General features: G+C 48.6%; 1 protein-coding gene across 1 annotated transcript in view; it reads left to right on the forward strand.

The window, feature by feature from the left end:
* kif5ab (kinesin family member 5A, b) overlaps nt 1-13434 on the forward strand; it is a 192455-nt gene that overhangs the window by 127080 nt on the left and 51941 nt on the right. Inside the window, exons 6-7 of the mRNA XM_046312357.1 lie at nt 12337-12392; nt 12498-12585. Of these exons, the coding sequence (XP_046168313.1) occupies nt 12337-12392; nt 12498-12585 (144 nt within the window). The remainder of the gene's footprint in view (nt 1-12336; nt 12393-12497; nt 12586-13434) is intronic.

Genomic DNA, 13434 nt, shown 5'->3' on the forward strand with positions numbered 1-13434 from the left:
TGTAGGCCAGAAAGCCTGACTGTGGCTCTAAACACGACAACCGATGCCACAGTGCAGAGGCAACCACATTATCAACAATTATAGTGACCCCCCCAAATGACATTCTAGATATCAACCACCACCATCTCCTCATCCTCCCTTCCACCATTTCAACCACCCCATTACAATTGTTTTCCTTTGTCCCCTCGTCCCCTTGGTACAATCCAAGATACTTGAACCCTCCCTTCCACCATTCCACCCCCCTGGGCAAAGCCATGATCCCTCATCTCCCAGCTACACTCCAAGATACTTGAACCCTCCCTTCCACCATTCCAACCCCCCTGGGCAAAGCCATGATCCCTCATCTCCCAGCTACACTCCAAGATACTTGAACCCTCCCTTCCACCATTCCAACCCCCCCCTGGGCAAAGCCATGATCCCTCATCTCCCAGCTACACTCCAAGATACTTGAACCCTCCCTTCCACCATTCCAACCCCCCTGGCAAAGCCATGATCCCTCCAGACCATTTCCCAATCTGTAAAGCACAACTTTTCCCCCATTTTTCCTTTGTAGAGGATATTCCTTTAAACCGATCAACCATGAGACTCAAACTATTCACCTCCGCTGAATTTTTCACCAAAATAACTACATCATCAGCATAGGCTGAGAGACGAATAGGAGGAATATCCTCTGAAAGGTACACCCCATGTTGAGAGACGAATAGGAGGAATATCCTTTGAAAGGTACACCCCTTCAATGTGACTTCTAATGCTATTTAGTAGTGGCTCTATAGCGATGGCATACAACATTACGGACAACAACGAACACCCCTGTCTAGTTCCTCTACACACTTTAAAAGGAGCACTCAAGCCACCGTTAACTTTCAATACACTCTCAATGTCACCATATATCACCGGGATCATGGCAATAAAAGTAGAGCTGAAACCAAAAGCCTCCAAAGTGGCCCCAGAGGTACTGATGTTGAACTCGGTCAAATCCCTTTTCCTGATCAATTGAAATTAGACCAGCATCCAATCCAATCGCCCTAGAGTCGTCCAAAAAAATCCTTAATCAGGGAAATGTTATCTCCTGACCACTTTCTTTATGGAAAATGTTATCACTCTCCTGACCACTTTCTTTATGGAAAATGTTATCACTCTCCTGACCACTTTCTTTACGACATCAGAACCACTTTCTTTACGACATCAGAACCACTTTCTTTATGACATCAGAACCACTTTCTTTACGACATCAGAACCACTTTATTTATGACATCAGAACCACTTTATTTATGACATCAGAACCACTTTCTTTATGACATCAGAACCACTTTATTTATGACATCAGAACCACTTTATTTATGACATCAGAACCACTTTCTTTATGACATCAGAACCACTTTATTTATGACATCAGAACCACTTTATTTATGACATCAGAACCACTTTCTTTATGACATCAGAACCACTTTATTTATGACATCAGAACCACTTTCTTTATGACATCAGAACCACTTTCTTTATGACATCAGAACCACTTTCTTTATGACATCAGAACCACTTTCTTTACGACATCAGAACCACTTTCTTTAATCTAGCAATTTTGTCAAACCTCCACCTGTTATTTGTGACATCAGAAACTTTGCTGATTCAATAAACAATTCACTTTCAGGAAAAAAACAATCAGTTACATTATAATCCTGCATATGTTTCTTCCTGTTTGTCAAATTCAGAAATTGACATACTTTTTCAATCCCACACCTTCCTTCCACCCCATTTCTCTCGCTATTTTATTGTGACGCATCAGAGGCCTCACTATCATCCCCAGAAGAGAACTCCACCATCTCTATCTACTTCCTGTTTATCCTCAACTGATTCATCATCTCTACTTCCTGTTTATCCTCAACTGATTCATCATCTCTACTTCCTGTTAGAATTAGAACCTTCTTTACCCCTTAAATTCTTCCTTTTACTCGTACTTTTGAAAACAGCTGCTTCATTTTATATTGCTTCACTCTCCTCTTGAACTCCCATTTCATTTTCCAGCACCCCCTCAGTGATCTCAATCACAGTCTCACCTACTGCCCCCCCCCTGTCCTACAACTGCACAATCGCTTCTCAGAGGTAATTTAGCTGCACCCGCGCTGCAACCCAGCTCTGCGCGCTCATTCTCTGGACAATTACGCACCAAATACCCCTGTATTCCACACCCAAAGCATTTAATTGATTCAGTAGCAGCGTAGCACACATAATCAGACCCATCAATCTTAAAACTGAACGATAAATTTAGTTTGTCAGTATCCTTCTTTAAAATCGTGTGCACTTGTCCCCTATGAGAAATGCCATGTTTCAGCAAAGGAGATTTTAATCCCAAAATAACCTTCTCTATTGTAGATACAAGTTGTCCATGACAAGAATTCTCTCTCCAACACTTCATCTCTAACAAATGGTGGCTGTTAGAAAGTATAAACTTTCTCCCTGTTGGATTCAGAAGAGGAAATACCGACGTCGGAGGCAATTTGAATGGAGTTTATGGAGAAGGAGAGAGGCAGACAGCGAGAGATTGCTCGCTCGTGCAATGATTTTAAAGCAAAGATACTCGAGTGACAAGCTGTTATGAAACGCTGCAGCTGCAATTAAAAAAAAAAAATCTTTACAATTAAAAAAAAGAAGGTGACCCTCGAAAGCCAGATGGAATGTAAATTAGATGCCATTCGGTATGGAAGGAGCTCCACACTGAGATGGGCTGTCTGTCTCTATCCTCTATGGAAGGAGCTCCACACTGAGATGGGCTGTCTGTCTCTATCCTCTATGGATGGAGCTCCACACTGAGATGGGCTGTCTGTCTCTATCCTCTATGGATGGAGCTCCACACTGAGATGGGCTGTCTGTCTCTATCCTCTATGGATGGAGCTCCACACTGAGATGGGCTGTCTGTCTCTATCCTCTATGGATGGAGCTCCACACTGAGATGGGCTGTCTGTCTCTATCCTCTATGGATGGAGCTCCACACTGAGATGGGCTGTCTGTCTCTATCCTCTATGGAAGGAGCTCCACACTGAGATGGGCTGTCTGTCTCTATCCTCTATGGAAGGAGCTCCACACTGAGATGGGCTGTCTGTCTCTATCCTCTATGGATGGAGCTCCACACTGAGATGGGCTGTCTGTCTCTATCCTCTATGGAAGGAGCTCCACACTGAGATGGGCTGTCTGTCTCTATCCTCTATGGATGGAGCTCCACACTGAGATGGGCTGTCTGTCTCTATCCTCTATGGAAGGAGCTCCACACTGAGATGGGCTGTCTGTCTCTATCCTCTATGGAAGGAGCTCCACACTGAGATGGGCTGTCTGTCTCTAACCTCTATGGAAGGAGCTCCACACTGAGATGGTCTGTCTGTCTCTATCCTCTATGGATGGAGCTCCACACTGAGATGGGCTGTCTGTCTCTATCCTCTATGGATGGAGCTCCACACTGAGATGGGCTGTCTGTCTCTATCCTCTATGGATGGAGCTCCACACTGAGATGGGCTGTCTGTCTCTATCCTCTATGGATGGAGCTCCACACTGAGATGGGCTGTCTGTCTCTATCCTCTATGGATGGAGCTCCACACTGAGATGGGCTGTCTGTCTCTATCCTCTATGGATGGAGCTCCACACTGAGATGGGCTGTCTGTCTCTATCCTCTATGGATGGAGCTCCACACTGAGATGGGCTGTCTGTCTCTATCCTCTATGGATGGAGCTCCACACTGAGATGGGCTGTCTGTCTCTATCCTCTATGGATGGAGCTCCACACTGAGATGGGCTGTCTGTCTCTATCCTCTATGGAACGGAGCTCCACACTGAGATGGGCTGTCTGTCTCCCTCCTCTATAGAACGGAGCTCCACACTGAGATGGGCTGTCTGTCTCTATCCTCTATGGAACGGAGCTCCACACTGAGATGGGCTGTCTGTCTCTATCCTCTATGGAAGGAGCTCCACACTGAGATGGGCTGTCTGTCTCTATCCTCTATGGATGGAGCTCCACACTGAGATGGGCTGTCTGTCTCTATCCTCTATGGATGGAGCTCCACACTGAGATGGGCTGTCTGTCTCTATCCTCTATGGAAGGAGCTCCACACTGAGATGGGCTGTCTGTCTCTATCCTCTATGGATGGAGCTCCACACTGAGATGGGCTGTCTGTCTCTATCCTCTATGGATGGAGCTCCACACTGAGATGGGCTGTCTGTCTCTATCCTCTATGGATGGAGCTCCACACTGAGATGGGCTGTCTGTCTCTATCCTCTATGGAACGGAGCTCCACACTGAGATGGGCTGTCTGTCTCTATCCTCTATGGATGGAGCTCCACACTGAGATGGGCTGTCTGTCTCTATCCTCTATGGATGGAGCTCCACACTGAGATGGGCTGTCTGTCTCTATCCTCTATGGAAGGAGCTCCACACTGAGATGGGCTGTCTGTCTCTATCCTCTATGGATGGAGCTCCACACTGAGATGGGCTGTCTGTCTCTATCCTCTATGGATGGAGCTCCACACTGAGATGGGCTGTCTGTCTCTATCCTCTATGGATGGAGCTCCACACTGAGATGGGCTGTCTGTCTCTATCCTCTATGGAACGGAGCTCCACACTGAGATGGGCTGCCTGTCTCTATCCTCTATGGATGGAGCTCCACACTGAGATGGGCTGTCTGTCTCTATCCTCTATGGAAGGAGCTCCACACTGAGATGGGCTGTCTGTCTCTATCCTCTATGGAAGGAGCTCCACACTGAGATGGGCTGTCTGTCTCTATCCTCTATGGATGGAGCTCCACACTGAGATGGGCTGTCTGTCTCTATCCTCTATGGAAGGAGCTCCACACTGAGATGGGCTGTCTGTCTCTATCCTCTATGGATGGAGCTCCACACTGAGATGGGCTGTCTGTCTCTATCCTCTATGGAAGGAGCTCCATCCTCACTGAGATGGGCTGTCTGTCTCTATCCTCTATGGAAGGAGCTCCACACTGAGATGGGCTGTCTGTCTCTATCCTCTATGGAAGGAGCTCCACACTGAGATGGGCTGTCTGTCTCTATCCTCTATGGATGGAGCTCCACACTGAGATGGGCTGTCTGTCTCTATCCTCTGGATGGGATGGATGGGCTGCTCCACACTGAGATGGGCTGTCTGTCTCTATCCTCTATGGATGGAGCTCCACACTGAGATGGGCTGTCTGTCTCTATCCTCTATGGAAGGAGCTCCACACTGAGATGGGCTGTCTGTCTCTATCCTCTATGGATGGAGCTCCACACTGAGATGGGCTGTCTGTCTCTATCCTCTATGGATGGAGCTCCACACTGAGATGGGCTGTCTGTCTCTATCCTCTATGGATGGAGCTCCACACTGAGATGGGCTGTCTGTCTCTATCCTCTATGGATGGAGCTCCACACTGAGATGGGCTGTCTGTCTCTATCCTCTATGGAAGGAGCTCCACACTGAGATGGGCTGTCTGTCTCTATCCTCTATGGATGGAGCTCCACACTGAGATGGGCTGTCTGTCTCTATCCTCTATGGATGGAGCTCCACACTGAGATGGGCTGTCTGTCTCTATCCTCTATGGAAGGAGCTCCACACTGAGATGGGCTGTCTGTCTCTATCCTCTATGGAAGGAGCTCCACACTGAGATGGGCTGTCTGTCTCTATCCTCTATGGATGGAGCTCCACACTGAGATGGGCTGTCTGTCTCTATCCTCTATGGATGGAGCTCCACACTGAGATGGGCTGTCTGTCTCTATCCTCTATGGATGGAGCTCCACACTGAGATGGGCTGTCTGTCTCTATCCTCTATGGAAGGAGCTCCACACTGAGATGGGCTGTCTGTCTCTATCCTCTATGGATGGAGCTCCACACTGAGATGGGCTGTCTGTCTCTATCCTCTATGGATGGAGCTCCACACTGAGATGGGCTGTCTGTCTCTATCCTCTATGGATGGAGCTCCACACTGAGATGGGCTGTCTGTCTCTATCCTCTATGGATGGAGCTCCACACTGAGATGGGCTGTCTGTCTCTATCCTCTATGGATGGAGCTCCACACTGAGATGGGCTGTCTGTCTCTATCCTCTATGGATGGAGCTCCACACTGAGATGGGCTGTCTGTCTCTATCCTCTATGGAATGGAGCTCCACACTGAGATGGGCTGTCTGTCTCTCCTCCTCTATGGAATGGAGCTCCACACTGAGATGGGCTGTCTGTCTCTATCCTCTATGGAACGGAGCTCCACACTGAGATGGGCTGTCTGTCTCTATCCTCTATGGATGGAGCTCCACACTGAGATGGGCTGTCTGTCTCTATCCTCTATGGAAGGAGCTCCACACTGAGATGGGCTGTCTGTCTCTATCCTCTATGGATGGAGCTCCACACTGAGATGGGCTGTCTGTCTCTATCCTCTATGGAAGGAGCTCCACACTGAGATGGGCTGTCTGTCTCTATCCTCTATGGATGGAGCTCCACACTGAGATGGGCTGTCTGTCTCTATCCTCTATGGAAGGAGCTCCACACTGAGATGGGCTGTCTGTCTCTATCCTCTATGGATGGAGCTCCACACTGAGATGGGCTGCCTGTCTCTATCCTCTATGGATGGAGCTCCACACTGAGATGGGCTGTCTGTCTCTATCCTCTATGGATGGAGCTCCACACTGAGATGGGCTGTCTGTCTCTATCCTCTATGGAAGGAGCTCCACACTGAGATGGGCTGTCTGTCTCTATCCTCTATGGATGGAGCTCCACACTGAGATGGGCTGTCTGTCTCTATCCTCTATGGATGGAGCTCCACACTGAGATGGGCTGTCTGTCTCTATCCTCTATGGATGGAGCTCCACACTGAGATGGGCTGTCTGTCTCTATCCTCTATGGATGGAGCTCCACACTGAGATGGGCTGTCTGTCTCTATCCTCTATGGATGGAGCTCCACACTGAGATGGGCTGTCTGTCTCTATCCTCTATGGATGGAGCTCCACACTGAGATGGGCTGTCTGTCTCTATCCTCTATGGATGGAGCTCCACACTGAGATGGGCTGTCTGTCTCTATCCTCTATGGATGGAGCTCCACACTGAGATGGGCTGTCTGTCTCTATCCTCTATGGATGGAGCTCCACACTGAGATGGGCTGTCTGTCTCTATCCTCTATGGATGGAGCTCCACACTGAGATGGGCTGTCTGTCTCTATCCTCTATGGATGGAGCTCCACACTGAGATGGGCTGTCTGTCTCTATCCTCTATGGATGGAGCTCCACACTGAGATGGGCTGTCTGTCTCTATCCTCTATGGAAGGAGCTCCACACTGAAATGGGCTGTCTGTCTCTATCCTCTATGGATGGAGCTCCACACTGAGATGGGCTGTCTGTCTCTATCCTCTATGGATGGAGCTCCACACTGAGATGGGCTGTCTGTCTCTATCCTCTATGGATGGAGCTCCACACTGAGATGGGCTGTCTGTCTCTATCCTCTATGGATGGAGCTCCACACTGAGATGGGCTGTCTGTCTCTATCCTCTATGCTCCTACACTATGAGAATGGAGCTCCACACTGAGATGGGCTGTCTGTCTCTATCCTCTATGGAACGGAGCTCCACACTGAGATGGGCTGTCTGTCTCTATCCTCTATGGATGGAGCTCCACACTGAGATGGGCTGTCTGTCTCTATCCTCTATGGAACGGAGCTCCACACTGAGATGGGCTGTCTGTCTCTATCCTCTATGGATGGAGCTCCACACTGAGATGGGCTGTCTGTCTCTATCCTCTATGGATGGAGCTCCACACTGAGATGGGCTGTCTGTCTCTATCCTCTATGGATGGAGCTCCACACTGAGATGGGCTGTCTGTCTCTATCCTCTATGGAACGGAGCTCCACACTGAGATGGGCTGTCTGTCTCTATCCTCTATGGAACGGAGCTCCACACTGAGATGGGCTGTCTGTCTCTATCCTCTATGGATGGAGCTCCACACTGAGATGGGCTGTCTGTCTCTATCCTCTATGGATGGAACTCCACACTGAGATGGGCTGTCTGTCTCTATCCTCTATGGATGGAGCTCCACACTGAGATGGGCTGTCTGTCTCTATCCTCTATGGATGGAGCTCCACACTGAGATGGGCTGTCTGTCTCTATCCTCTATGGATGGTGCTCCACACTGAGATGGGCTGTCTGTCTCTATCCTCTATAGAACGGAGCTCCACACTGAGATGGGCTGTCTGTCTCTATCCTCTATGGATGGAGCTCCACACTGAGATGGGCTGTCTGTCTCTATCCTCTATGGATGGAGCTCCACACTGAGATGGGCTGTCTGTCTCTATCCTCTATGGATGGAGCTCCACACTGAGATGGGCTGTCTGTCTCTATCCTCTATGGATGGAGCTCCACACTGAGATGGGCTGTCTGTCTCTATTTCTATGGAACGGAGCTCCACACTGAGATGGGCTGTCTGTCTCTATCCTCTATAGAACGGAGCTCCACACTGAGATGGGCTGTCTGTCTCTATCCTCTATGGAACGGAGCTCCACACTGAGATGGGCTGTCTGTCTCCATCCTCTATGGAACGGAGCTCCACACTGAGATGGGCTGTCTGTCTCTATCCTCTATGGATGGAGCTCCACACTGAGATGGGCTGTCTGTCTCCATCCTCTATGGATGGAGCTCCACACTGAGATGGGCTGTCTGTCTCTATCCTCTATGAACGGAGCTCCACACTGAGATGGGCTGTCTGTCTCCATCCTCTATAGAACGGAGCTCCACACTGAGATGGGCTGTCTGTCTCTATCCTCTATGGACGGAGCTCCACACTGAGATGGGCTGTCTGTCTCTCTCTATAGAACGGAGCTCCACACTGAGATGGGCTGTCTGTCTCTATCCTCTATGGAAGGGAGCTCCACACTGAGATGGGCTGTCTGTCTCTATCCTCTATGGATGGAGCTCCACACTGAGATGGGCTGTCTGTCTCTCTCTATAGAACGGAGCTCCACACTGAGATGGGCTGTCTGTCTCTCTCTATAGAACGGAGCTCCACACTGAGATGGGCTGTCTGTCTCTCTCTATAGAACGGAGCTCCACACTGAGATGGGCTGTCTGTCTCTATCCTCTATGGAATGGAGCTCCACACTGAGATGGGCTGTCTGTCTCTATCCTCTATGGATGGAGCTCCACACTGAGATGGGCTGTCTGTCTCTATCCTCTATGGATGGAGCTCCTCACTGAGATGGGCTGTCTGTCTCTATCCTCTATGGATGGAGCTCCACACTGAGATGGGCTGTCTGTCTCTATCCTCTATGGATGGAGCTCCTCACTGAGATGGGCTGTCTGTCTCTATCCTCTATGGATGGAGCTCCACACTGAGATGGGCTGTCTGTCTCTATCCTCTATGGATGGAGCTCCTCACTGAGATGGGCTGTCTGTCTCTATCCTCTATGAACGGAGCTCCACACTGAGATGGGCTGTCTGTCTCTATCCTCTATGGATGGAGCTCCACACTGAGATGGGCTGTCTGTCTCTATCCTCTATGGATGGAGCTCCTCACTGAGATGGGCTGTCTGTCTCTATCCTCTATGGATGGAGCTCCTCACTGAGATGGGCTGTCTGTCTCTATCCTCTATGGATGGAGCTCCTCACTGAGATGGGCTGTCTGTCTCTATCCTCTATGGATGGAGCTCCTCACTGAGATGGGCTGTCTGTCTCTATCCTCTATGGATGGAGCTCCTCACTGAGATGGGCTGTCTGTCTCCATTCTGAGCTTTGATTCATCATGCAGAGAAGCTTGATCTAGACATGGCATATCATTTAACTCCATTGTTAAGGGATTTTTTAAATCAATGATGACTAATTATGTATACATTTAAATCAGGACTGACTAATCAGAATACTATTATGTTACTGTATATGTACTAATCAGAATACTATTATGTTACTGTATATGTACTAATCAGAATACTATTATGTTACTGTATATGTACTAATCAGAATACTATTATGTTACTGTATATGTACTAATCAGAATACTATTATGTTACTGTATATGTACTAATCAGAATACTATTATGTGACTGTATATGTATGAATGTTCTTTTTAATCCTAGTACTGAATATAATGTGCGTAAATATAATCAAGAATTAGAACATTGACTGTCTGTACCTTGGTAGAAATGAATGAACTTATAGCCAGTCTGGCTAGAAGGCTTATCTACACAAGCTTACCTTGGCTCGGTCATATATTATCTTAATAGGGAGAGACATGTGAGAACCATACAGCCGTTGTCCTAGAGCGGAGATGACACGGGCTAGTACTAAAACTAATGACGTCATTTTCAGTTTATAACCTGTGGTAAAATGTATCATGGGCAGTACTCTCGTGAATAAACACTGCTGGTTGACTTGAAGACTGGGCTCTGTCCATTTTATACAAATAAGGGTCATACAAATTCTTATGAATTGACAGAGTGTTTGATTTTAATTGGGTATTAAAACAGAGGGATTTCATTCCACCAACAGCCATGCTCTTCATATACTGTAAATCCTTTATTATTTTATTTTTATTTTTATTTTTTATTTCACCTTTATTTAACCAGGTAGGCTAGTTGAGAACAAGTTCTCATTTGCAACTGCGACCTGGCCAAGATAAAGCATAGCAGTGTGAACAGACAACACAGAGTTACACATGGATTAAACAATTAACAAGTCAATAACACAGTAGAAAAGGGGAGTCTATATACAATGTGTGCAAAAGGCATGAGGAGGTAGGCGAATAATTACAATTTTGCAGATTAACACTGGAGTGATAAATGATCAGATGGTCATGTACACGTAGAGATATTGGTGTGCAAAAGAGCAGAAAAGTAAATAAATAAAACCGTATGGGGATGAGGTAGGTAAAAATGGGTGGGCTATTTACCGATAGACTATGTACAGCTGCAGCGATTGGTTAGCTACTCAGATAGCAGATGTTTGAAGTTTGGTGAGGGAGATAAAAGTCTCCAACTTCAACGATTTTTGCAATTCGTTCCAGTCATTATATTATAATTTAACGGTTTCTCCTTGTTATTTATATTGGGAAATGGGCGGTAAATCTCGATATCCGGGTTCCCGCCATTCAATCCTTCCCTCTGTCCTGTCATGTCCCCAGCCACCTGTCCCTCTGTCCTGTCCAGAATGAGTGTCTGCTTTGTCTGTAAGTTTCCAGTTGAAATGAACCCAGGTTGACAGTCCAGAGTCTGGGGAGTCAGAGACGCTCCTGGTAGAGACACACACAAACCTCTGAGAGGGAACACAGCCTTGACTTAAATCTGAGCAGATTTAAAATCATCTCTCATCAAAAATACAAACCTGAAACATAACGTAACTGTCCTGACCAGAAGGAGATTTGTACCGGTCCGCTGTACCGTACATTTTCTGTTTAAATCAAATTGAGTTTAAATTCTGGGCCTGAGGGAGGCCCGAGGGAGGACTGAGGGAGGCCTGAGGGAGGACTGAGGGAGGCCTGAGGAGGCCTGAGGGAGGACTGAGGGAGGACTGAGGAGGCCTGAGGAGGCCTGAGGAGGCCTGAGGGAGGACTGAGGAGGCCTGAGGAGGCCTGAGGGAGGCCTGATGAGGCCTGAGGAGGCCTGAGGGAGGCCTGATGAGGCCTGAGGAGGCCTGAGGCAGGCCTGATGAGGCCTGAGGGAGGCCTGAGGAGGCCTGAGGAGGCCTGATGGAGGCCTGAGGAGGCCTGAGGAGGCCTGAGGGAGGCCTGAGGGAGGCCTGAGGAGGCCTGAGGGAGGCCTGAGGGAGGCCTAAGGGAGGCCTGAGGGAGGCCTGAGGAGGCCTGAGGAGGCCTGAGGGAGGCCTTAGGAGGCCTGAGGAGGCCTGAGGGAGGCCTGAAGGAGGCCTGAGGCCTGAGGGAGGCCTGAGGGAGGCCTAAGGGAGGCCTGAGGAGGCCTGAGGGAGGCCTGAGGGAGGCCTGATGAGGCCTGAGGGAGGCCTGAGGGAGGCCTGAGGGAGGCCTGAGGAGGCCTGAGGGAGGCCTGGTGAGGCCTGAGGAGGCCTGAGGAAGACAGTCAGAGCAGCAACAAGGTGGTCTATGCCAGACTTTAGGAGTTGTTGCTCTCCTGTTCTGTGGTTGTTCATGCACTGTAATGACCTCTTGTTTCTCTCTGTATGTGTGATGCATCTGTATGTGTGATGCATCTGTATGTGTGATGCATCTGTATGTGTGATGCATCTGTATGTGTGATGCGCCTGTGTTTGGGAAGTACACTTTAAATACATTTTGATTTAAAATTGATTTGACTGTTTTGGGCCTTTGGCTAGATATGAAAGTAAAATCTCCAAAAGTACTCATCTCTTCTTCTGTCCATCTCTCTCAGTGACGAAGACTAACCTGGCAGTACATGAGGACAAGCACAGGGTTCCCTATGTGAAGGTGAGTCGGACTTTCATCAGCTGAGGTGAAGATTTAATGTTAACTGACCATCTATGATGGTTTCTACATTAGAGACGTGTCGTCATTTGTTGAATTGTCTCTCAGGGCTGCACTGAGCGTTTTGTCTCCTGCCCAGAAGAGGTGATGGATGTTATTGATGAGGGAAAAGCCAACCGCCATGTAGCTGTCACCAGTAAGTCCAAATGACACTTAGTACATTTTATAGCGTGAAGTGTAAAGGCACGTCTGTAGAGAAACTCTGCAGATTCCTCTATAGTGTCTGGGGGGGATCTGTCATATTGGTTTACTATCTCTGCTGCCAACTCTCTTACTACCTCTGTTACTATCTTCTCTTCTCCTCTTCTCCTCTCTTCTCCCCTCTTCTCCTCTCTCCTCTCTCCTCTTCTCCTCTCTCCTCTCCCCTCTTCTCCTCGTCTGCTCTCTTCTCCCCTCTTCTCCTCTCTCCTCTCTCCTCTTCTCCTCTCTTCTCCCCTCTTCTCCACTCTCCTCTCCCCTCTTCTCCTCTCTTCTCCCTTCTTCTCCTCTCTCCTCTCTCCTCTTCTCCTCTCTTCTCCCCTCTTCTCCTCTCTCCTCTCCCCTTTTCTCCTCCCTCCTCTCTCCTCTTCTCCACTCTCCTCTCCCCTCTTCCCCTCTCTTCTCCCTTCTTCTCCTCTCTCCTCTCCCCTCTTCTCCTCTCCTATTTTCTACTCTTCTCTTCTCTTCTCCCCTCTTCTCCTCTCTCCTCTCTCCTCTTCTCCACTCTCCTCTCCCCTCTTCCCCTCTCTTCTCCCTTCTTCTCCTCTCTCCTCTCCCCTCTTCTCTTCTCCTCTCCTATTTTCTACTCTTCTCTTCTCTTCTCCCCTCTTCTCCTCTCTCCTCTCTCCTCTTCTCCACTCTCCTCTCCCCTCTTCTCCTCTCTTCTCCCCTCTTCTCCTCTCTCCTCTCCCCTCTTCTCCTCTCCTAATTTCTCCTCTTCTCTTCTCCCCTCTTCTCCCCTCTCCTTCTCTATTCTTCTCTGTCCGTCTCTCTCCTCCCCTCTCCC

Source organism: Oncorhynchus gorbuscha, linkage group LG18 (genome assembly GCF_021184085.1).
Source record: "Oncorhynchus gorbuscha isolate QuinsamMale2020 ecotype Even-year linkage group LG18, OgorEven_v1.0, whole genome shotgun sequence".
NCBI classification, from domain to species: domain Eukaryota; kingdom Metazoa; phylum Chordata; class Actinopteri; order Salmoniformes; family Salmonidae; genus Oncorhynchus; species Oncorhynchus gorbuscha.